Here is a 26,198-nt window from a genome sequence, read left to right on the forward strand (position 1 = left end):
ATACTTGAAATATCGGCTTACAGACCGTCTCCGCTTTGAATCTTTTACAATGACATACAATCGCATGTTCGCAATGTGATTTTTCATAAATTAAAAAATATTTACCTGATTAAGTTTAAGTAGGTATCAACATAAACATATTATTTACAATATTATTATAAGTTTGATACAAATAGATACCTACCATATATTTAGGTACATACTACCTGGGTAGGTACATCACATTGAAACTTGAGTGCAAGTTACTCACTATAATTATTTCACATTATATTTTATAACTTGTACTTATGTAGTTATGTCTAATAGCCTATAATCTCTAAGTATATATAGCCTATAAGTATATAATAAATGCATTACCTACTGGCAGTAATTATTAATGAGCACTTACATTAATTAGTACCTACTTACCCGCCACAACGGTCAACGGCTAATAGTTGAAATATTAAAAAGCCACCGCTACCTATGGTCTTCATAAAAAGAAATGTTTATTGGTATACGATACTGTATTTCTGAATCGACAAAATAATTGAAGACAATAAAATACTTTTGTAGCTGTAAAACTAGCAATGGGTCGTAATAAACAGTATGAACTTATTAATTGTATTATTTGTATTTTCTATACCACAGATCCGCTCTACATTTCTAGTTTGAAGTTTCTACTGGTATTATTCGAACGTCGGGATTTTCCGTCAGATGCCGTTGTCGAATTGGTCTTTAATCCATGACACATATATACGAATTATATTGTCGTGTTTCTTCCATGTTTCACATTTTGATGTGCTCTTGTTTCCATGAACATAGCGCCATAGCGGTCGGTTATCAATGTCGCGCGTGGTTATCACAGATTCTCACGTCGTGGATGGCGGAACCGTGGATCGTGGAATAAGACGTCCTCGTCGCGGTTCTTAATTCCGCTCGACCGCACGTCAACAATTATTATTTATTATAGATTTACTTATTCATTGTTTACTAATGAAGAATTATAATCTAGTAAGTCGATTATAATATTGTCGTTGTATATTAATATTTTTCGTTTCTCGTTTGTCGAGTGGACACCGAGAACGCGGTATCGACGGTACCTCCTTACTCTCAAGCACTACTAGGCAGCATGCTGTCGTTGGAATAACAATCGTTGAACTGAAAACCGAATTTCCAACCATGGAGGAGCTCGCGTGTGTCCGGTGCATGAGCTCCAAGTTCCGGAACCCTAACCTCGTGTTCAGCTTCAACGTGTGCGGGCATACCATGTGCGCAAATTGCATCGAAGTGGCGTTTATGAAAGGTAAAAATTGTGTTTTATATGTGTGTAAATTGTGTCAAGGAAATGACATCAGTCGTTGTCTCTGATGTATTATTATGATAAAAATATTAAGTTACTTTCTCATCTATTTTATGTATTCATGTAGTTACTCCAATGGGAAGTTTCTACAATCCATAAATTCTGTTGCTTTTGTTGTTATTGTCTATTATACTTATGGTTCTACATTTTCGATGTTTAACTGAGGTTTAAGGAGTCTTTAAAAATTATCGCTTTATATTTAAAACTTATTGTTTATATGATTTTTTTAATTAATAACTATTATATTGCCATGTGCCCATGTTGGCATACTGTTAATTGAAATACCTACTTATTCTTAGAAAGTTTTAGACTCCAGTAAATACAGAATGTAAACAATAGTGATTCATCTGATATTTTTGTATTTAGGTTCTTTATATGACAAAAGAAAAAACATTAAGATTTTTATTCATAATACAGTAAAAACTCTTTATAACGAAACTCGTTACAACAAAAAGCTTTATGTAACATAAATATTACATCATAATGCTTGGTTTGATCTATAACTTATTATATAATTCTTATACCCTATCTTTAACATAAGAAATTTCTTGGTCCCTTCAAATTCGTTATAGAGAGTTTTTACTGTATCGTCCAAACTTATTAATTTTTATGATATAAAGATAATAATTTACATTAATTGACATTTTAATGTGTTTGAGCAATATTGTAATAGTCCCTACTCGAGTTCTTATTAGTACATTTATCTACAAACAACAATTTTACCTATTGATTATTATGAAATAAAAGGTTTATTAAATAATTAAAGTATAATTAAGTAACCTTAATAATTGGCTAGTCGAAGACAGAATTATAATTATTAATAATCTCTGTTCAAAATTAAGCCTATACTAAAAATAGTCTTACACGGTCGCAGAAATTTAATTATCATATTTTTCATGCACTACCAATTTGTCTAACAATATGTAATTTATATTTTTAAGAATACAACATTTTTTGATATTAGTTTTACCAGTTAAATATTTTATAATCATCTAAAGGTATCCTAATCTTAAGCATAACTAGTTAACATTAATGTCTTCATAGTGGTTTTGGCAGGTCGAAGACAGAGAATTGATAATTCTTCATTACTCCTGTTCAAAACTATGCCTATATTAACTATGACTTAACGGTCGCTGGAAATTTGTTTCTTATATTTTTCATGCATTACCAATTTGTCTTACAAGAATTCAATTTAAAAAATATAGTGGGTATTGGTGTTGATTTTCTTATTTAGAAGAATATTAGATACTTACATTCCGAGACTATGTCATAACTAGTTTATGTTTATGTCATTGTGCTATATTAATCTTGGCAAGTCGAAGACAGAGAATTGATAATTCTTCATTACTCCTGTTCAAAACTATGCCTATATTAACTATGACTTAACGGTCGCTGGAAATTTGTTTATTATATTTTTCATGCATTACCAATTTGTCTTACAAGAATTCAATTTAAAAAATATAGTGGGTATTGGTGTTGATTTTCTTGTTTAGAAGAATATTAGATACTTACATTCTGAGACTATGTCATAACTAGTTTATGTTTATGTCTTTGTGCTATATTAATCTTGGCAAGTCGAAGACAGAGAATTGACAATTCTTCATTACTCCTGTTCAAAACTATGCCTATATTAACTATGACTTAACGGTCGCTGGAAATTTGTTTTTTATATTTTTCATGCATTACCAATTTGTCTTACACTACTCATCATATCTAATAAATTAAATAATTAACTAATTGATTGTTTTTATTTGTTTTAGGTTTGAACTTTTTATTATAATATTTTGATTTACTGTATGGCTATTCGAAAATCAGACTATTTTATTAACTAGATAGCTTTGATTCAAATCTATGCCTAAATAAATACAACATACACGGTCGCATAAAAGTTTTTATACTATTTATTGCATTACCAATATGTCTTACAATTTTTTCTTCATAGAAACTAAGAATTTTATAAAAGTTGTTTATGCGTACCTAAATTTTAACTATTTGAATTGAATGTGTAAATAAAAATGTTGATAAAATTATAATTAATAATAATATAACTATATTTTTTTACTTGCCCTTATTCTTATTATAGTGAGGAATGTACCTCTACCTCTGACAACAATAGCACTTTATAAGGGCCAAAATTTGAATTAAATGAATTATTTTTTTACAATAATATGCTTTAATTGTTAATATTTTTTAAATTAATGCTATTGCTATTTTCAAACTAATTTTTTGTGTTATTGGCATAGTTCTTTTACGTTGTGTATTTTTATTTATTATAACTTTAAAATTACTTGTAATAATCATTTTTACTGTTTCAGGTTCTGGTCCCTGCCCAAAATGTCTCATTCCTCTACGGCGTAATGGTTTTAAACTTCAGCAGTTTGAAGATGCTTCAGTTGATGTTGAAGTAGAAACGCGAAAAAAAATATTGCAAGATTACAACAAAACTGAAGACGATTTTGAATCTTTAGATGAATATAATGAATATTTAATAGAAATTGAAGATATTATTTATAATTTAGTTAGGAATATTAATGTAAATGAAACAAAAGAACGTATTGATCAATACAAAAGAGAAAATAAAGAAATAATTATGAGGAACAGAATGAAATTAAAACGTGAAGAACAAGCCTTAGACGAATTAATTGAAGAAGAAAAGATGCATTCTCAGTATAAAAGAGACGAAGTTTTAAGAGATGAAGCTGAGCAAAGAAATAAAAAACTTCGAGTAGATTCTGAATTAATTGATAGTTTAGCACGTTCTAATTCTGATGCTAGAGACATTGTTAACACATATACGCATAAAAAGGAAGAGATTCCTGTCCCAAAACCAAAATCTGTTTCTAAACCACCTATAAACTTCACAAAGTTTTCAACCGGTGTCAAATTCAATCAGTCTTCTATGCCAATTTCAATAAAAGAAGGTCCATTATTCAAATATGAGCCAATCTCTCATCAACTTAATGGCCCTACCTGTCCAGAAATTACTCAATTAGATTCATTAGGGTATATGAAATACATTAGGAGAGAAAGTTCTCAAGAACTTGCAGGTGGATTTTTAATAAAAACATCCTGCTTGCATTATGTACAGGAATGTGTTTCAGCATTATATGAAAGAAAGACTGGTAAAGTATAATAAGTAAATTTAAATTCCAATCATGTGTTCATTACCAAAGTTATACTATTGTATTAATTAATTTATATGTTTAGTTACTAAGTATTTTATGACCTTATTTATTTGTATATTTTTTTTTAATATCAATGTATCTATACACAAATATATATTTTTTTAAATGTGTTAAATATATTAATTTGAGAACATTTATACATTTTTTTAGTACTTACCTATTAAATGTTACCTACTAATTGTATATTTTGATTCTTCTTTATTGTACATTATCTATACTAGTTTGAAAAAGATGAGGTGATTTGAATAAAATGTAGTTTATTTTTATTTACTTATTATAGACAAATCAACTTTTAATTATATTTGTTAAAATATAATATTCATATTATATATTATGTATTATATAGTAGTAGTTTATACTTTATCATAGATTAAATATTAATTTATTTATATTTAATCTATGGTATTATACAACTATTAACAATCAAAAATTATAGTAAAATATCTTGGAGCAATTGTTTGATACATCACCCATGTTAAGTACTTAATGTTCTTAAGTTTAGTTAAATTGATTTTTAACTATAAATTAGTAATTGCATTTATTTCATTATACCTATCTTCTGAAATTACTATAAATTTGGTATATTGATGTGATCATATTGGTTATTTGACGATTATTATAAATCTGAATTAATTCATGAATTGTTGACTATCTCTACCAGTCTTGAAGACAGAAATTCAAAAGTATTATATATAAAGAAATTAAAACGTTAAATATGTATAGATTGTCTATCTTGAATAAAACATAACATAACAAATTGTCTGTAAAAAATAATTAGTTTTACTCTTGTTATATTTATGTTGACATAATGTTATCTAAAGCACTTCAAAATATTTATATTTTAATTTAAAAGTATGTGATGACTGATGAGCTTTTTAAAATTTTAAATTGTTTTCTCCTTAAAACATAACTGATTAGAATTCTCTGGACCCACATCATTTATAAATATTACATAACTAACTAGATACAATTTATAACTTTTCTGATGGAATCGAACGATATATGTTTTGAAATTCAGATAATGAAATAGAGGCTTAATTAAATAATATACTATTTAGTTAAAATTTAAGTTAATATGTTAAAGTACTGTAACAACATATTTAAACTAAATCTCTAAATGAAAAAAGGGATTCTCATGTGCAAATTCCTTGGTACAACTTAAAGACACGTTTCTTAAGTAATCAACAAAATAATGAGGTTAAACTGGTTAAAGATTTGGTATGGTATGGTAAATTAAATATTTATTCAGAATTAAAACTGTAATACTTGACAATGAATCGTTAAAAAAAAGTATTTTATTTTACCTAATTCTTAATTTTTAGGGTGATAGTGATACTAGTTACTGTAAGAGTTTGAAATGTCCCAAAAATTAATAAACCTCATGAAAATGAACATCGATCACACAGACATTAAGATAAAAGTATGACACCACGTCAAATGTAGTACAAGTAACAACGGGGTTGAGACAAGGTGATGCCTTGTCTCCTATCTTATTCAATATAGCTCTGGAGAAAGTAGTAAAGGAAATAGGAATGGATCAGAATAGGAGAGGCAAACATTGGACTTTTGGCATACGCAAACGATATAGTCCTGCTGGCGGAAAATAAAGATCAACTCAAAAAAAACTGATAGAAAATGTAAAACGTATAGAAAAAACAGAGTTTATGGTGGTCCAAAGAAAAGTACCTTTAAATAATCAAAATAGTGGGTTGGAATTTGAAGGTCATACGTTTAAAATAATACAATTGTTCAAATACCTAGGTACCATGCTAATACAACAGAACAAAATAAATAGTGAAGTGAAGGCGAGAATTCAAGCCGGTAACAAGTGTTACTTTGGGCTGACAAAGGTGCTGCGATCCAGAACACTTTCAACAAATTTAAAGATTCAGATATATCGGACACTAATAAAACCAGTAGTAACTATAGGTCGGAAACATGGACGTTACGAAAGACAGACGAAAACTCATTAGCTGTTTTTGAAAGGAAAGTACTAGAAAAATATATGGTCCATGTAAAGATGTCAATACTGGGGAATTGAGAATCCGAAAAAATAGGGAACTAAAAGAAGTGTATCAAAACCCGAATATTGTGGGAGACATCACCAAGAGACGACTAATTTGGGCAAGACACGCTTGGCGTAAGGAAGGATCGCTGTTGAGAACAGTGATAGAAAGGGTTCCACAAGGAAAAAGACCACTGGGACGCCCAAGATTAAGATGAGAAGACAGAGTAAAAGAAGACGTGGAAAAAGTAAAGCCAGGAGAGGACTGAAAGGAATTATCGTTAGAAAGAGAAAGTTGGAGGCAAATTTGCTGGACGGTATGGTCTTAAAGGCCGAAAACCACGAAGAAGAAGTCATACTAGTTTTAAATAAAGTTAAAAATAAATTAATTGAAGTTAAATCATCTTAATTTATTTTATAGACAGTGGTGCAATCATTTTTTTTGACGGAGAGAGGAGGCAAACCTAAAAATGTATCAGCCAGCATCCACCCTCTATCATCAACTAAATTTAAAGTTTAAATACAAACTTGGGAACATCAAAATGGTCTAAAACTAAATTATCACAGTTGGTAACTACTTACACATTAGTTAGTCCCCAAATTTTTGTTTTGTTGGTGGGGAGGGAGCGAGGATTTACACCACTGTTTGTACTACAAACTGTGTAGGTACCTATCTGATAAATAGAAAACAATTGGGTTTTGATATAAATAATAGCCGGTAGGTATTACTAAATAATGTACACAGTCACACCCCAGGCATTTTTTTAAAAATTCTATAATATTTCATACAAAAGAAATATAAATGTAAAATAAATGTAATTAAGTTGATAAAAACTATGTATTAAGTTTTTTTAAATTTATTGTCAGCTGTACTCTCACAATCTCAATAGTCTCATTATTTAGCAGTTGACCACCTACGATAGGCAATCGCTCTAAATGATCACTTAATGGTTCTATAAATAGGTGCTACCTATATTTTAATAAATGCTTTTTATAATTTAAAGTCTTAACACAATCGTATAAGTACCTAATGGTATAATATATTTAATATTACATATATTTATGTTTAATAAATATAATTAACTTAAGTTATCAAAAGATAAACTTAACTTTTAACTTTATAACTATAATAATTGGCCAGTCATATAATTTATTAACACTCCCAATGCTAATGCATTTAAGTTAAAATATATTATGAAAACTATAATGCGTACATCTAACACCTATATGCGTATGGAGGGAATGTGTCTATTTAGTATATTTATTATTTATAAATGTATCAATCTATAGGACTATATTGGCTGCAACTTTCAACTTCCCAATTTTTTAAAATACTCAAATGGTACTAAGCATTGATGGGCTTTATCTTAATGTAATAATATTTTCTTAATTTAATTTAATTTTTGTATTCGCGTGAGTAAAAATCGTGAAGAACCATCGTTTCTCTCTTTATTAAGTAATAAGTTGGCTTAAACGACTCGTATGTTATAGGAATTCCGTGTACGGTTGTCTAATATCTATGATTTTATTCGAAAACAATATTATATCAATCAAACTTTATTATTAGGTAGATAGGTATTTACTATTTCTGGACTCCAACCATTCATCCGCCTTGAGTGTTTTATTATTTCATAAATACATGGTGTACGCATGTTAAATTTAATGTTCTACCCATAATGATGGTTATGCGGTTAGGTATTGTGTAAATGAACGATATATTGAATATTATTATAGATCAATACGAAACACAAATGCATAAATAATGTCGATGTACCATTATTATTTACAGCGTGTAGGTGCCCATTTATTGTACATAATATTGTAGGTACCATAAGTTCATATAATATTATCGGTGTATATTCGTGATTATTCTGAATAAATATATATTTTTTTTTATAAACACGTAGATATACCATGTAAAGGTTTATTTGTATGTAAAAGAAAACCATATCGCGTCGTAATCATAATTATTGTAGTTAGTAGTTAGTAGTTACTATACATACAATTACAGCATTTAATGCCCATATATTACTATAGCCTATATAGCTTTATGTATATTTATATATATATCTAAGTGCATAATATATTAATACTATGCTCACTGCTCCGTAATACTAGGACAGAGCCAGAGAACAATAATAGGTCATATTATTACATATTGATTAGGTAGTAGGTATAACCTATAGGTTATAGATACGGTTTTATTCGAACTGAACTAATTACATTTTAGTTTTTAGTTATAGGTATTACTGTGTTGCGAGGTGAATTTTTTTGAAATACGCAACAGAAAATAATAATGATAAAAATAATATAGGTACCTACCTATTATACACGTAATATATGTATACTGTATATTAGGTAGGTACATTATTAATATTATTTCCGTATTTGCTTTCGTTATTTTATATGAATATATAATACGAGTACTTAGTCAATAACGATCTGATGAACAATTAGATACAGTTCAACCATTCATTCATATAAAGAGCAACATAATAACAAATATAATAATAACTATCTATACATTGTTAATAATAGTGTAGGTGTATCGGCCATCGGGTATCTATAATTAATTATCTACCTACGTACAACTTTGTGGTAAACCGTGTAAAATATATATCAAAATACGTTATACCTATACCACATTACATTATTATCGCATACACAGCCACACAGAATAACTCGTTTTAATTGTTTTAAATAGGCAACAATACACTTGCCACTGTAGTTGACAATCCCGGGTTTAAACTCGAAATGACTAAATAACTGAATCTGACTTATACCGGTTATTGGTTAAATCAGTTATACAGTTATACCACATGTATGTTGCCCAGTGGCGTTTTCGGTACCTATTTAGGATTTTACAGTTGGGGGAAATAAAGTAGTTTTTCACCCTCTCCCATTCATCAAATAAAACTAAGGAGGTACCTATAGGTAGCTATATATATATAATATTAAACGAATTTATTATACAGATAAATATTTAATTATATTTAAGATTTAACAAAGTTTAAACATTTTTTTTATAAATAATAAAAGTCTGCCTTTATACTTTATAGTATTCATAATGTATAAAATGTGTTGTTTATTATTATTAGTTGTTATTTACATGCGATAAAAATATGTAATCAAACTAGGTATGTCAAATGTCAATATGTCAATCTTAATAACATAAATTAGAATAAAAAAGAAATGTAATGTCTTATTGGGTTTTGAATATTCGGTCCTTGGAGGTACACGTCATAACAAAATAAAATTAAAAAAACGTATTTTGATTTATGTTATATCATATTTAGTATTTATACCTTAATTATAATACTTATATTTTTTAGGAAGTTGGCAACAGATCCAATTACCACTGGTGATACCTATTTATTAGTATAAGATGTACGATATATTATATAGGTATATATCATTAATATGTTATTTCCTCTTTCTCGCTTTCAGAAACCCAGAGTGAAAATCGCCTTTCGAGCCGCTGCCCAATTGAATAACCCCAGCCCCTCCTGTCCAATTATCCCGTTTCCTGTATTTTGTGCAACGTTGTCGGAAACACGCATTCTCCGTCGCGATATTATATACACACATGATGCTGAATGCCGACACGTCTTGATTGAGTTTAATTGAAATAAATATTATATCGTCGTCTATATTTGATATTTTGTTAAAGCATAATATTAGGTATATATGTATAACATATCACGCGTTCTCGTTTCATTTTTTTTTTTTTTATGTACACACACTTACTCGCAGCACCACAAACAATAGTTATCAATAGCCACACAACTGAGACCGAGTAGAATTGTTGAGAAGGGGAGGTTATTATATTTTAAATTAATCGCTTACATATACAGAAAAAAAATAAACAAAACACATTATCATGGCCACATTCCAATATATTTTATGTTCAATTACAGACGAGTTCAATAATTTACATGATAGGTACGCACACATATATAATATGTGTGTATTATATATCATATAATATATATAAATAAAATTCGAAAAAGTTAATTGTATTACATTAAATATATATATATATATATTCGACATAAACGAAAAGGTACAATTATATTTGTATAAGCTAAATAAACTACCCAAAAAACTAATGGTGAATGAATGATGGACCAATCTAATTGGAAAATTGTGTTTAAAAATCGTTCTATTAATTTTTAATATATTTTTAAAATTATAAATAAATAGTTTAAATGTCGTTTGGTATTATTGTTTTGGTATGACAGATACTGTTCTAATGATCCAGCCGGTATATTATTGAATTTAATTTACGCATGCCTTTTTCCCATGCTGCGCCTTTAAGTTTTACTATATACGTAAATGACATTAATTGACTGTATTTACTATTTTATATCAATTATAAATTTCTGGTGATGATGAGTGGGAAGGGGAGAGTTTAAACCACCCCGCAATAATCTTCCTCCGTGACTCTATATACGCCTCTGGTATAATAGCAACTAAACGATAATTATTAATACTTCATTCGTCAAACGTGGTGTCATGTAGACTTAGTATAATTATTTCAAGGGAACAAACGCTTGCAAGTCTCGCACCCGAACCACATAATATATCGCTTATTATATCGTCGAATTTGGATTTGGCTGAAATACGGTTAATTCGGATTTGTTGTAGTACATTTACTAAAGTATTTTATTGAGTCATTATTATTTATTAGTCATTATATAATATATATTTTATTTTACTTACTTTTATTATACTGTCCATATTTTAATTAACTCTATACCTATATTAGTTTTATTATACTTATATAAACCTATTTATATAACTTTATAAGTACCAGAAACGCGAATAAAATGAGTGTTTTTTCTTTTAATTAGAGATTTCTGCAAATCATATAATCAAAATTAAAATGAGTTTGTAACTAGAAAATCAGACATGCCTTGTATATTTTGGATTTTCATACAATATAAGTATTTACATATTCATAATTCTTTATCATAATATATAGGTCTAAAAACATGTTTTTTTTTTCATGATAGTCCACGGTATTTCTATTAAAATAATTATCATTGTGACTTGTGAAACATCGTTTTTTTGATAATGTCACGAAGTTTGATATTTTTTTCCCGTATACTTACATATTTCTTTTGGCGTTCAATATAATATAATGTATATTATACAAACTCTACTTCGTTATTTAGTTTACATTACCGTGAAACTATCATCATTGTACCACTGTTACGAATTGATTTGATTATTTTACATTTCGATATGTCAAATACACCGATATCCGCGTTGTTTGAACAATAGAGAATATTATCAAGACTCGAGTATATATTATATTATATAAATACACAGAGTATTCCATTTAAACGAATACCCTAATTTTCTCGAACAATTTTAACTGAAAATAAAAAGTATGTCTGAAGTGACGAAAGTCGCTCTTCTGCATATTTTAGGTGTCTAGACGTCTAGGTACCTCGAGTGTACCTGAAAATGTCGCTGTAATGGATATGTTAAATTTAAATTCATATATTGTATAGACTATAGATACGATTGTACGAAAAACAATTTTGAGAGAAGACAGACTGTCAACCCGTATTTCTAAAAATATTTTAATATTTAATATTACATAATATCTATGTATTATAATTAATAGTAAAGTAATATGTATAATTGCTATTAGTAATTTATAGTTTTGTTATAATTACAGCCTAAGGGCAAGTTGAACTAATTTTTTACAAAAAAAAATCGAATATAATATAATATTATTGGTTATAATATATTATTATATTATAAACTAATATATCTATATACCTTAGAACGGTTTTAATATAGAGTAGGTCCGTGATATAATAAGTTAAAATTAATCCAAATGTTTTTAAAAATGTATTATGTATAGATGTATAGTACCTAAATAATAATATTACCATAATATAATGACAAAAAGTTTCAAGTCCATCATAAAAATATTATTTTTCAATTATTCACAACAAAATTACTAAAACCGTTGTCATATTTTATTCATTTAAATATCCAAGTTTGTAAACATTTTAATCTGAAATGTCAATAAAAAATTGTAGATATGACGTCATATTTTCAACATATATGTTATAAGTTGCTGTTAGAAAAATTTATTAAATCTTTGTGTTAGTAGCCAATATTTACATATTAAAATTAAAAATTGTTTAAAATTCAATTTATAACTACAAAATAATTTACTAATATTTTAGTGTTATTAATACATTTGGTCAACATTTGAGTTTCAAAATTATAAAAATGATTGCATGTAGGTATGTACTTTTGATATTTTTAAATTTCTAAAAGTATTAAACTTATGATACATCCTTAATTCAATTTTCAAGTTTTTTACCCAAGCCCAAAATTTTGTATCAACATATAAAAAAAATCAAAGTTTCAAATATTTATTAATAGTAAAAAAAATTAAGATAATATTTATTAATTTAATAAATTAGAAGTTATTTGAACTTAGAAACAAAATCCATTTGGTCAAAAATTAATTTTACGTGTAAATTCCTTTTTCAGTAATTTTATTTTTTATTTTTATTGGTTATTTTAAAAAGTTAGCTTCCAATTTTCTCGAATTTGCAAAAAGTGACAAAAACCACCTTAAACATTGAAAATGTATGTAATGTATAAAAAGGTGAAAACAAAATACAATTTAAAAAAAAAATTATCTTTGCTCTGCTCAGAATTTGATGAATATGTTTTTATATTATTAGTTTGAACATTTTAAAATTGTATTTTTACTAAAAACATCAATTTTTTCAATATTTATCGTTTATTGTTCCTAATTTATTTTTGAGATTTTTTCTGATTGTGTATACTACAGCATATTTTTCTAAAAATGTGTAAGTCTTAATATCAAATATTAAAAGAATAGAATATAATTTATTAGAATTTGTAGTTTAAACAATCTAAGTGAAGTATTCAATTATCTTATAGATTCTTCTTAAATTATTGATAAACTTCTTCACTCAACTAAACATTTCATTTTTAAAAGATATGATATGTTCTTGATTAAAATATTACATTAATTTTAGGTTATAGGTACTACGTCTTAAACTATTGAATACATTAGTGAAGTTATAAATCCAGAGTTCTTTAAAATCACAAAAAAATATTTGGTGCATCTATTAAATAAGTTGGAAATAAGCTCTTTAAATGGGTCATTCTGACTATTATAATTTGTGAGTTTGCACAAAATGTACAACAACAAGCACTCAGAGAATTACCATACAATCAGCATTGTTTTTCTTTTAACTTCACATATGATTACTTTACTCATCAGTTATACAAAATCGCTAATTCGTCCGCAAACTTTTTTGCATTTTGTTTTATCTTTAAAACTTTAAAACTATTGTAGCTAATTACAGATAGGACTAATTATAAATAGGTATACCTATCACCTACGTATAAGTTTGTCACGTGATAGAAGCTTATAACAACGCTATAAACCCGTTAAATTGTAACTCTCCGTATATTGTATGCAAATAAATACTGTAGCAGATAATTAATAGGTAGGTTAACTATAGTTAATAGTTACGTATTATTTCGTAAATACAGAGTTATTATTAGAGACGATTACGCGAGCCGAGCGTGTTTTTGACGTTCAATTTATGTGTGAGCAAACTACCACATCGTTATATTTTATATGCATACACAAGAGCACCCATTAGGCACCCCGTGGAATATGTAAAGTCTAATTTTTTTTATTTAACACATTAAGATGCATAATAACTTGGACTAGAAACACAATATACGAAGATAGGTTGGATGGACTGTTGAGTATGGTCATAGTTCATAGAGTGAAAGTTCAACAAGATTTCAAATATATTGAAAAAAAAATCCACCATCAACAGTCAAAACATTTAGTAGGTATTATAAAATGCAATTTATGGTTCTTATTTTAAATTAATTACCTATATATAAGTATAAAGTTTAATTGTTTTACTTATAATTCAATAACCTAACCTAATCTAACATAACTAGGGTTTATTTAAGATATAGACAGATTCATAACAGTCATAACAAATGTATAGGATTATTGTATTATTTACTTATATAAATTAGATTATTTTAATTTTTTTTAAATTATTTTTTATTTGCCATATTGTTGTAATATTTATTTAGAAATTTTTTACAATACTACATTTTAATATCATATTATATAAACATAAAAAAAAATATGTATTTATTTATATTGATATTTTAATTATGTGAGAAACGTTTATTGTAAATTGTTTTTTATATAATAACTAATCAATGAATTTATATGTAAAATTGTGAACTCGTAGGCCCTCAAACGAACATGTTCAAGATGGTTCATTATCTTCTTGAAGAATAAATAAAAATAAAATAAATTAAACAATTTGGATCACTAAAAATATACGTATTCTACTACTTGGATGGAAAAATATTTTTATTGGTTATCTTAGCTGTTTTTTTTTTTTACTTATTTAGTTATTTATACATTTATTTGTAACCTATCGATTTTGATGGATGGTGGGTGGTTTCATACACACAAAATAATGTAAATCCTATATAGTTCTCCGTTACATTTTAGTATAGATGATTTATAGTTCAATATTTACATAGGTTAAGGTCGAAGCTTCAAAGGGATTAAGCTTTCAAGGCTGCCATTATAATATTATAGTATACTCAGCAGGTAATTACCAAGCAATTTTACTACAGTCTGACACGACTGAAGTATATAACATTAGATTATTATGTAGATTGACGACGTATTCCTTTAGGTAAAAATGCAGTATATTCGCAACAAGTGAGGTTTCCTATATATATTATATGTTTATTGTTTAAATAATGTTAGCGGGATTCTTAAAGAACTTTTATGCGTGCACGAAAAAATGTAAGTACACAAAATTTTATTATATATTATACCTATTATATTATGTATATACTTTTGTTTTATCGTTATTTTAATTATGGTACAACTATGGTAAGTACACAATATAATGATATAACACGATATTTACGTCGATTTTTATTACAATCAAGTCCTCAACCCGTACTATTGGTAGGTAGGTACCTATAAAATGTCGTATACCTACTATATTATATATAAATATAATATATTGTATATACGTGATCTATATAATATCTATATAATACGACAGTAGTACAGTACGATGACACACGCTATATGATAGTGTACGACGTGTACGAAGGTCGAAAGTATGATATAATGTGGTTCACCTACGACATTTATTTTTCTATTTCGTTCAATATAATGTAAATTTGTAGTTTCTTTAATAACAATTAACATAAACTATTTGAATCAAACGAAAAAAGCCAGTTGTGGCTGGTCCGTTCAAAAAAAAAAAAAAAAAACGATGAAGAACAACTGTTGCGCTGCTTTTTTTGTTAAGTTTGATCGTCTCCGACAATTCATAAATTTAATGACTCCCACTCTACGTTTTGTATTATGTAAGGCATTGAATTACATAGTGTCGTCCTCACTGCTATAGGTACATACCACTCTCTGTCACAGGTACGACCGATGGGGATTCTTCCCAAGAGTTTTAATATACTACAGCAGTACTACACTTATGTAATTTCGCACAATAATATAAAATATAATAATACATATTCTGGTATATTATCCCTATAGCTACTATTGTTATATTAAGTAACTGCATATACGTATAAACACATTCTGCTGAAATTAATTATTTGTGCGTTTAATTTGTATATATATACAGTTTGTAAGTATAAATATACTACGCGCAGTTGATTATGTATCTATGTATGTAAATAATAAACGATCGTGTGTGCACTCGGGGGTGTGTAGGTATACAAGGAAACATCTATACCATAAATGTATATATATATATATATGTGTGTGTGTGTGTTTGTAAGTACGTTTATATATAGAACAGAGCGTAGGTGATGTAATTGTGTCAAGTCTCGACGGAAGGTAAATTAACATTGACAATATTCGAGCGTCGAAGCAAGGGCGAAAACGTCGAGTAGTTACATCGCTGTATATAGTATCGGTGTGCGTGGGTTACAGGTTATGTAGGTTTACATACACATAAGCACATTCCATTTATAATATATTTATGTATATTAAAAATTTACTTGGACGATTAATTCTAAAATAAATTTAAGACACACGTCACACGCATAATATTATATAGTTTATCGTTGAATTAAATACAATAAAACACATAAATAGTTTTTAAAAGTATGTTTAAATCAATTGACACAAATTATTGTATAAGTATAATGAATTGAATATGTATAATATACACCTTTAGCCTGATTTTCGATGGGACCATGGCGTCAAACAAAAAGGTCGAAAACCCTCCTATAACGAGTATATTGTAATATGGTAAGGACAGGCTACAGACATGGCAAATCAATCAATTGGTTTTATAATAATTGAATTGATGTGTTATTTTTAGTAAAAGTGCTCCAAGGTTTCGTGTAAGTTCTTCAGTATTGATTGTTAAAATTTGAAAACCCCAAATACAGTGATACATTTTTGGTAATTTCTGAAGTATCGTGTACATATCTATCTTATTGTTTTTAAAGAGTTTGGGTCAAAACCATTTTGTTTGAAAGTAAATAAATAATTGTCGTACAAATCATCACCTCTGTATCCTATATGGAGGTGACTGAAACAAAGTCGTAAGTGATGTTAGATCAAAACAAAATTGTTTACAATTATAAATGGAAATGTATTTCAATGATCAAACACATTTTTATAATATGTGTTCATACAATCAAGAACAGTTTTAGTTTTAAATTCTATTTTAATAAAATATCGTAATAGTATAGAATGTATACCGTGTACACACTATCCACGTATTAATATCTGAAACTCCTTTGTGTATATTTAACAATACACTAACCCATTTGTAACGTTTTGAAGAGAAAACATTTTCAAGGTATTATCACCTTAGTCACTAAGTAATAACTAATAAGTACCCTATAGGTATATATAGGTAATAATATATATATATATAGATAGATAATTTTAGAAGGTATATATTATTATTATTGTAGAAAAAATGTGTAATAAATAGTAACAATAACAATTCACCAGCACTTAAGTTAGTAAAAAATAAAACAATTGAGTCTTGATCTCCCATAAAAAGGCAACTTTGCACAGTCTTTAAATCCTCGTAAGTATTCCCAAGTACTTCTAAACACATTAATATATTATGCATAGTATATCTACGGTTATGTCTATCCAAGCATGTGATTCAATAATAAAAAGTTTACGTGCATTATATAATTGTTATATGCAATACAAAATATAGGTAACTCAGTGGTACTTGGAAAACTTATATGAGCGTGTTGTATAAAGCAAGAAAAAAGTTTTGAAAAAAAATTATGAATATTTTATTTTAACTACTTATTGTACAGTAAACGCCAGTGGCTAGTTTATTGTTATTATAACGTTTTAATATGCCATAATACAATTCAATTTCTAACAATAATAACACATTGAATTTACTAATAACATTTATAATTGTGTTCTAAAGAGATTTTTTTTTTTTTGTTGAAGTGAGACGTTAGGGTTTTTATATTTTATTTTACTAATAATGGGATAAATATATTTTTTTTAAATATAAATTACATGGGGGAAATTTTAATATTCCTACACAGTCAGTAGCGAACTAACAGGAGTGGGATACCTCCTCCCCTGCCCCGAATTTTTCAGGAAGGTTCAGTTTCTTATGAAATGTATATTTTTGGTCATCCAAATTATTAATTTAAAAATTAGAACACCTCCACCAAAAATTCAAGTCAAAGTATTCCACTGTCCACAGTCAATCACCTGTCTTTAGTATCATACTTTTAGTAATGTAGCATTACTGAGACAAAATATTTAAATAAATTATTAAAGTTTAATTTCGAGATAATTACACCTAAAAAATATTTTATTGGAACACCGGGACGCTTAATAAAAATCCGAGACAATCCAGGCCGACAGGAACGTATGACAACCCTCTGTTAGTGAATATTTTTAAAACTTGCACTTGATAAATTAGGATATAAAAAAATTGGGAACCGCTGACCTAACCTATCCTAACCAACTATAATCTATATTCTAAGTTATTATATAAGTCGACTATAGGTTTATATTATATTATTTAATAAAGTCATAGTTTAAGTACTATAAGTGTTTGTATGCATATAGGCAATATGACCTATACGAGCTTCAACAAAGCGTAATGTTTGGACAATGACTCATTGTTGATATAATAGTGTAAACAAAGTTTACAATATCGATTGATAACCTGTTTTGGTTTGAGAACCAGTAACAAACCATACTTATTATGATTATTTATAAACTTCTATAGTAAATAATAATGTCTACGTATCTACTACTTACGTGTATTTATATGGTAAATGCAATAAAAATCCCTAGGAGAAAAAAATTTCCATCGAAGAACCTCGGGAAAAAAATCCCTGAAATAATAGAAATAAAATATTACGTTTCCTAATCTTTTGACGATAATTTAAAAATATTATTGTTGACAAAAAGCTAAAAAAGAGATGTTATTATTTATCAACGTGTACGGTGTAGTGTGTAGTGTATACCTTCGATAATGATATAGTATAAGACTGTAATACATATACACACCCATCTTATCTGTAATAAGCTCACGAACATAATTTGTACATTCTTTAACTATCGCTTAATAATTATTTAATTCATTAACCAATCGATGTATTTTATCTTTATACATAATATATGTATATAGAATAAATATTCTATAAAGTAAAACTTTAAAAATGCTTCCTAATAATTATGTTTATTACAGTTGATAAAAAAATGACACTATACAGTATATAATATGTACGCATATATTATATTATATTGTATATATTAACAATATTGACATATTCTAACTGAAAACGTTCTATGGTTGTGTCTTGTGTGTAAGACGTATAATATTTTATTTTGGGGATTTTATTTCTTAAGGTCGGTGATTTTTTTCGCAGTTTTTCGTTTAGGATTTTTTATTCCACATTTCGTTTATATACTTGTCTTATATATGATTAATTTTTTTTTTTTGTTTTGAAAGTGAAAATCTACAATTTTTACTATATATTTTTGTACAATAAGCAGGTTTGAAAAGCGATGAATATAAATGGTGAATAATATGGATTGGGAATTATCCAATGGTAACACTCAGCATACATGTGTTAATTATTGAGAGATACTAAAGCAAAAAGTCCTTAGTTTCTACACCATTTTCTTTTTAGTCTTTGTCGAGGGTTATCGGTTAATGTGTTCGTTGATATTTTAGTGATTAAAGGATTAGTGTGTCAGTGTTCATTGGAGTTTAATGTTTACTACGAAATCTAAAATAATACATTTTGGAGATTTGATTCAATATTTGAACTTTAAGATCTTTGTGAAAATGGTCGTTTACAGGGCTCGGATTTTATAGCACTAAAAATAAATTTTATATGACCTAAAAAATTTTAAAATAAGCGATATAACATGCTCTAAAACATGATAAAAAACAAAAATTAAAATGTGTTCTGTTCATAATTAAAAAGATAGTTACAAGCCGTACAGCCAACAAGGAGTTAAAATTATTGTTCGATAGACCAATACGATAGGGCGATATGCTGGACTATTTAAAAATAGATTTAAATATGAACGAAAATGTCAGTATTTTTCATATGTATTCAAAAAACAAATAAAATAAAATAAATGACAACATTTTTATAATTTTCATACCACGTAAGATCAACTACATTTATGATCTATTATATTTGTATTAATACAAAATAAAACGTTATAGTATGTAAAAAATAGCACCAAAAACCTAAAATACTTCAAATATGCAAAAAATAGTAGGTATTATAAAATTTCATACTTGGAGTCCCTGGTGCATAAATCAAATTTATAGTTAACTCTGCTATTTTTATCTGTATCCTATAACAATTAGCAAATGCTATAAAAATCCGAGCCCTGGTCGTTTATGTAACTGCATGCTTTACTTATACTGTTATTTTCCAAATGCGAAACGAGTAATTGCGTTTCGTTATTTTTTATATGTTAAACAATATGTACCTACTGGGCACTGGGTATATTGAAATTATTTAAAAATAAAAGTACGTGTTGTATAATTTATGTATCGGATAAATTATGTCCAATACTCTATTATGTCTATTCTTAGTTATACTAATATTTCAGAAACGAAACAAATTATATTTATCTACCTCAATTTTTATTTTTTTTTTTTTTAAAGACCACAGTCAATAATAATGTTTACGCCTATTGTGTATGTAATTATGGTGCGAGGAGGGAAGAAAAACGTAATTCAGAAAGGTCACTAAACTTTTTTTTGTAATGAGTATATAACCTCCTACGAAGTTAATTCATAGTGAGAAATCAATAAATTGATTAACTTGAAAAAATATGCAAAGCCTTATGTAATATTTTATAAATTAATTAAATATTTATATGTATTATTTACATACTGGTAATTAAATTGATATGAGAAAGGAATGCATTATTGCACTATCATATTTTCAAAAAAATTAATTAAAATGGTACAAATGATAGAAATTAAACACAAATTTATAGTTTAAATTGAAAAAAGAAACAGAATAAAAGAAGTCATTTAGTGGTCACTTTTAGATTTTGAGTATAACGATGAATGTATTGATTTTATAAAAATATGTGTTTTATTTTTTTGTTAACCAATTTATCATCATTTTTATATTTTTATTTAATTTTCTATTTTGAGAGTGGTTTCTGATTAAATTAATACTATTAAAATTGTATGATAAATTATTAATGTATATATACACACTATAATTTGTAATTATTACTAATAAAAAACTAAATGGTTATATTTTGTTAACAATATGTGATGTGTATCTAACTAAAACAAATGATAGCAAATTTTACGATCACAAGTTCTATTTTACTCTGCATATTATTTTGAATGTTATAGTAGTTTGATCTGTTATAATATTATTTAAAGAAATGAATATTATTTATTCCCCGTGTACCTAGCCTTTTTTTATATTTTAACTTTTAGACAAGTTTTAAGTATTTTAAAATTACAGTTGTTTTTCAATTTTAAAATATAGATGGATATCTATTACCTAGATAATTGCTATTTTAATACAACCGCGTGGTGCATGGTACATGTATAAAAATAAATACGTATTTTATAGTAAGAAATTTAAAATTATATTTAATATGAAAAGACTAAAAAATATTATTATTAAATATTTTGGACCACTTTTATCGTCGTCTATACTTCAAACATAAATAATTACATATTAAACGACATTTTTATGTAATATATGAAAATTTCATAGAATATACTATTTTGAAATCAGTCAATTATTTCAAATTTTATCGTGTTTTTATCTAGTAAATCTAGATAATTTGATACTTCACTCACTGATCTTTATTTTACATCTCATTTTCAGTATTATATATGAAATTAGTATTTAACAATATTGAAAACATTTTTTTTTCCTATTATATTTTTTTGATTATAATGATTCGAAATGTATTATAAATTAATTAATAATAAACGGGTACGTAAGTTAATATATATTATATAATATGTAATTATCACCTAAAATGACAGGTAACTTATACTTGTAATTTCAAGTAGTGCACTAAATAGTGAACAAATTAATATAAAACCTAATATTTCACACAATAAATATATTAATTTACGTTATATTTAGGCATGTCTATAATTGTCGTGTATTTTTCGATTGATTTATTTTGCGTAGTTATATTTTATTGAAATAGTATAATAATAATAAATAGTGTAGGCACGTCGCATACACGAATAATATAATACAATATTGTAGTTATTATACATTCGAAGGGCAAGTCAGAACACAGCAGAAAAAATAAGATAAAACTATAAGGTGACCTAGGTATAGGTCCTACACGTGTCATATTTTATTTACAATATTTTTCTTCCTATTGTAAAAATCTGATACAATACGTATATGTTTCACTGTAAGTATATTTATAATATCTATTACACAAAAGATATACGTATTCATACCACTACCATTTAGTATGACCGTCATATTATATATTATAACATCTGAATATTTCTCCAAAATTTGTTATTTCAAAACATTTTTTTTTTTTTTTGCTGTTATTAAAAAACAGAACATATCTTTGTATAGGTAAATCATAAGTAACAATAAACAGTCTAAACTGAAAAATCAAATGATCGTATTATTGTTTATTCCTAATATAATTAGATGTTCAACGTTCGTTTTTTGTAGTGATTTATTTTTTGGACGATAAAAAATTGTATTATTTAGTACTTCAACTATTAATATACACCTATTACCATGCTCTAAAATTCGAAACTGTATACATTTACAACCGTATTTCCTTCGAATAACAAATAAAATGATTGTAACACATTTACATATAGGTACCTATAACGGTTTATTTTATTCGCTTTATTATATGTTTCATGATGTCATTGTCTATATAATATGTATACGAATATGATAGATATATTGACATAAATATACAATAGGTACTTTAAATTTATAGGAATTATATACGCAATACATTTAATATTTTAACGGTCACATTTATGACGTTCTTAGTTGAGTCTTAATACTCCTAATATCGTAAAATAAAACAAAAAACGAAATAGTGCGCCAACAACGTTGAATGTTATGATAAAAACCGTTTTTGGAATACATAATAAACCATTCAACTATTCACATAATATATGTAGGCATGTAGTTACAAACATTTAATGTAAGAGTAAAGACGCTAACAAATGTTTAAAGTTCAATAATACGCAGTGAAAAATTTAAGATCACTAAATAATTGTAGTTTACTAATTTAAAATTACCAAGCTTTAGCTATTAATATACTTACCCCTTAATTTTAAAACTCGATTAAAGTCTATAGATACTTGCTTAAATTTAGTTCGTAGCCCGTCGTTAACCGTAGTTATAATATTATAATATGTTTCAGTGTCAATCGTATAGTGTATTAGTATCTAATGAACATTATAAGTTATCACTTACCTATAATACCATTGTTATTGACTATTTTTTAATTGACTATTTAATTGTAGTTGCTCGTTTCAATTTATAGCTTCTCGTAAGTTTATGCTATTTTAACTTATTCATCTACTTATATATATATTATACCACAATATAATTACAATGAAGATTGCTTTGATAGTTCGATATGAAAAAACATTTACAAGATGTTTACCAATAAATACTAATAAGCTAAAACGCAACTATATCACAAGGTCAGTTTAAAGGAACGTTACAATAAAAAACTAACACGTCTGAATCTATGCCTCGGTGAAAAGTATATTGATGTATCGATGTATGTGAAAGCTATCAAAGGAAAATTAGCGCCAAAATGGCTAGGACTCATAGAAACCCAATCGGACACTCCAAACACAATACAATACTTGAAAGAAATAAACCTATTATATTATACATTGTGTAATCTACCAAAACAGTTTCATAAACAAATTGAACTATGTTTCACAACTGTTATTATTTAACTAAAATACTAAATACATAAAAATCATTGAATTAATTTAATATATCAATTATATTTTATAGGTAATAATTTAATATTTATATGTAGTTATTAGTGTTATTACCACGGACTAAGATATCTTAGTCCATATAGTTATTACTCGCAATTTTTTTTTAAATAAATATGTATTAACATTACTTATAAATTATAATAAACATCTGAACATCAAATGTATATAACACAATATACACATTATATTATATAATCTGTCTAACCAGAGAACAAGCCGATTCTGTGCATCCCCACTACGCGACATACAGCCTTTGAGACCGGTTCCAGTGGTTTCTGTATAGCAGTGCCGCATAGGGACGCACAGATCTGATTTTTGTCACAGCGTGTTTTATCGACAAAGTATACGAATTTCAAATATTATATGTGCACACTATATTATACACTCGTGAGCCGATGACGATTCAAACAACTGATACTTTCCAAACATTTAGTTTTAATTTTTAAGTCCCTCTTCGTTATTCTGTATACGAAGACGTACATAAAGCCTTATTATTGTGGAATGTGGGACACGTAATATAGGTAGTCGTTTTATATACACCAAGTAAAGACGAAGGGTTCGGAGCTAACAGGGTGAAAATTGTGTAGCTTATATTATATAATACCTATATGGTATACAATAATATATTATAATGTACAATGCAAGGCATTACTACATTATAAATGCAGAACTTCTCACCCCAATGACGATTTATCCACTCGAAGACGTCAAGCAATATTCACCCTTACATAGTACCTATACAACATACATATATAGTTTAGATTATACTGTTCAATTTTATTAACACAATATAAATTATAAACAGTGGTTAAACTATTGAGGTTCTCAGAACTGCAGGTACGGTGTTAAACCATATACACGTCAAACATACGCGCTGTATAGTTTGCAATAAGCGACTCGACTTCAATATTTCAATACGAGTATACGACGTACCTATATCATGAGTATCAATATAACAGTAAACAGTTATATTCATTGCAAATGGTTTCGAAAGGTAAATTGAAACAGTGTACATCAAAATTTAATATAATATTATGTACAATTGGAAGGTACCTACAGGGCTACGGGCTAACTAACAGGTGACATTATGTCCTACACTCCTACAGAATCGTTGTAAATATAATAATATAATATACATAATATTATTTATCTCCTAATTGTTTCATTATTCAATATTTCAATAATATACATTTATATTTTTATTTGTGACTGCTGAATAGGTAGGTACATATAATACTATTTTTGTCATAAATTATGAATATATAAAATTCTGTATCTAAATATCTAACTATGTTTATGTAAATTATTGTCATATATAGTACAATGCATACCTAATTATATTATTGATCTAGGTATAGGTATATGTATAATATTCGTGTAATTAAATTATTGTTAGATTTAAATAATCCATCCGTGGTCTAATTTTGCATTTTCATTCTTTGTATAATATTGGTATTCGTAACATTGATGATTGGCCCCGCATGTATTTAAAATAATATTAAGGTTCAGTATTAAAACTTAAAAGACTACTCAAGGTAAACGATATAAATAGAAGGAAAAAAAACACTCGTCAATTCTGGCATACTGTAATTATATATAGTTAATTAATTTTAATGATACTTGATAATTTTTTTAATGCTATTATTATATAAAATATAAATAATAAAAAAAAAAAAATTATAAGTATACATTTTCACTGATTTTAGTAACAAAATTGTTGTCATTACTTATAAACCGTTTTACTCATAGTCACTATATAGAATGGCTGTAGAAGTTTTAGCAACCTAATTATTTTTAATTTTTTTCAAAGTCATTGTTATACTTTTTATTAATGGATTCTAACTCCAGGATATACTGCTTCGACATGCATTTCTGAACATGTTCCTAAAAAGTAATAACACTATTAACACTAATTATTTTAAATTTTTGGGGCCTTGAGCCCTAAACGATATAAGCTGTAACCTAAATCTGACATTTATGAAAAATGATTTATTAAAATATTAACAATGTGTAAAATTAAAAAAAAATAATCAATTATTTATTAATAACCATGTATCAGAAATATACGAGGAAGGTACTTTATCACCAGA

The 26,198-nt window shown here is 26.9% G+C and overlaps 2 protein-coding genes across 2 annotated transcripts; both read left to right on the forward strand.

Annotated features, from left to right (window-relative positions):
- Positions 1–863: 863 nt before the first annotated feature.
- Positions 864–4,706, forward strand: LOC113560652 (CDK-activating kinase assembly factor MAT1). Its single transcript, XM_026966658.1, has 2 exons — positions 864–1,282; positions 3,655–4,706. Exons 1-2 carry the CDS (start codon positions 1,159–1,161, stop codon positions 4,470–4,472), a joined length of 942 nt encoding a protein of 313 aa, XP_026822459.1. The 5' UTR covers positions 864–1,158; the 3' UTR covers positions 4,473–4,706.
- A 1,584-nt stretch (positions 4,707–6,290) lies between these two features.
- LOC113556230 lies at positions 6,291–6,938 on the forward strand. Its single transcript, XM_026961090.1, has 2 exons — positions 6,291–6,345; positions 6,670–6,938. Exons 1-2 carry the CDS (start codon positions 6,291–6,293, stop codon positions 6,936–6,938), a joined length of 324 nt encoding a protein of 107 aa, XP_026816891.1.
- Positions 6,939–26,198: the final 19,260 nt, after the last annotated feature.

Source organism: Rhopalosiphum maidis, chromosome 1 (assembly GCF_003676215.2).
Source record: "Rhopalosiphum maidis isolate BTI-1 chromosome 1, ASM367621v3, whole genome shotgun sequence".
NCBI lineage: Eukaryota > Metazoa > Arthropoda > Insecta > Hemiptera > Aphididae > Rhopalosiphum > Rhopalosiphum maidis.

What these genes read in the sequence shown, in the direction of transcription:
- LOC113556230 (XM_026961090.1), top strand. Translation starts at nt 6,291, where the DNA reads ATGCTAATACAACAGAACAAAATAAATAGTGAAGTGAAGGCGAGAATT. An exon ending in GAAGGCGAGAATTCAAGCCG is followed by an intron (nt 6,346 to 6,669) that starts GTAACAAGTGTT and finishes GCTTGGCGTAAG; the next exon opens with GAAGGATCGCTGTTGAGAAC.
- LOC113560652 (XM_026966658.1), top strand. Translation starts at nt 1,159, where the DNA reads ATGGAGGAGCTCGCGTGTGTCCGGTGCATGAGCTCCAAGTTCCGGAAC. An exon ending in CGAAGTGGCGTTTATGAAAG is followed by an intron (nt 1,283 to 3,654) that starts GTAAAAATTGTG and finishes TTACTGTTTCAG; the next exon opens with GTTCTGGTCCCTGCCCAAAA.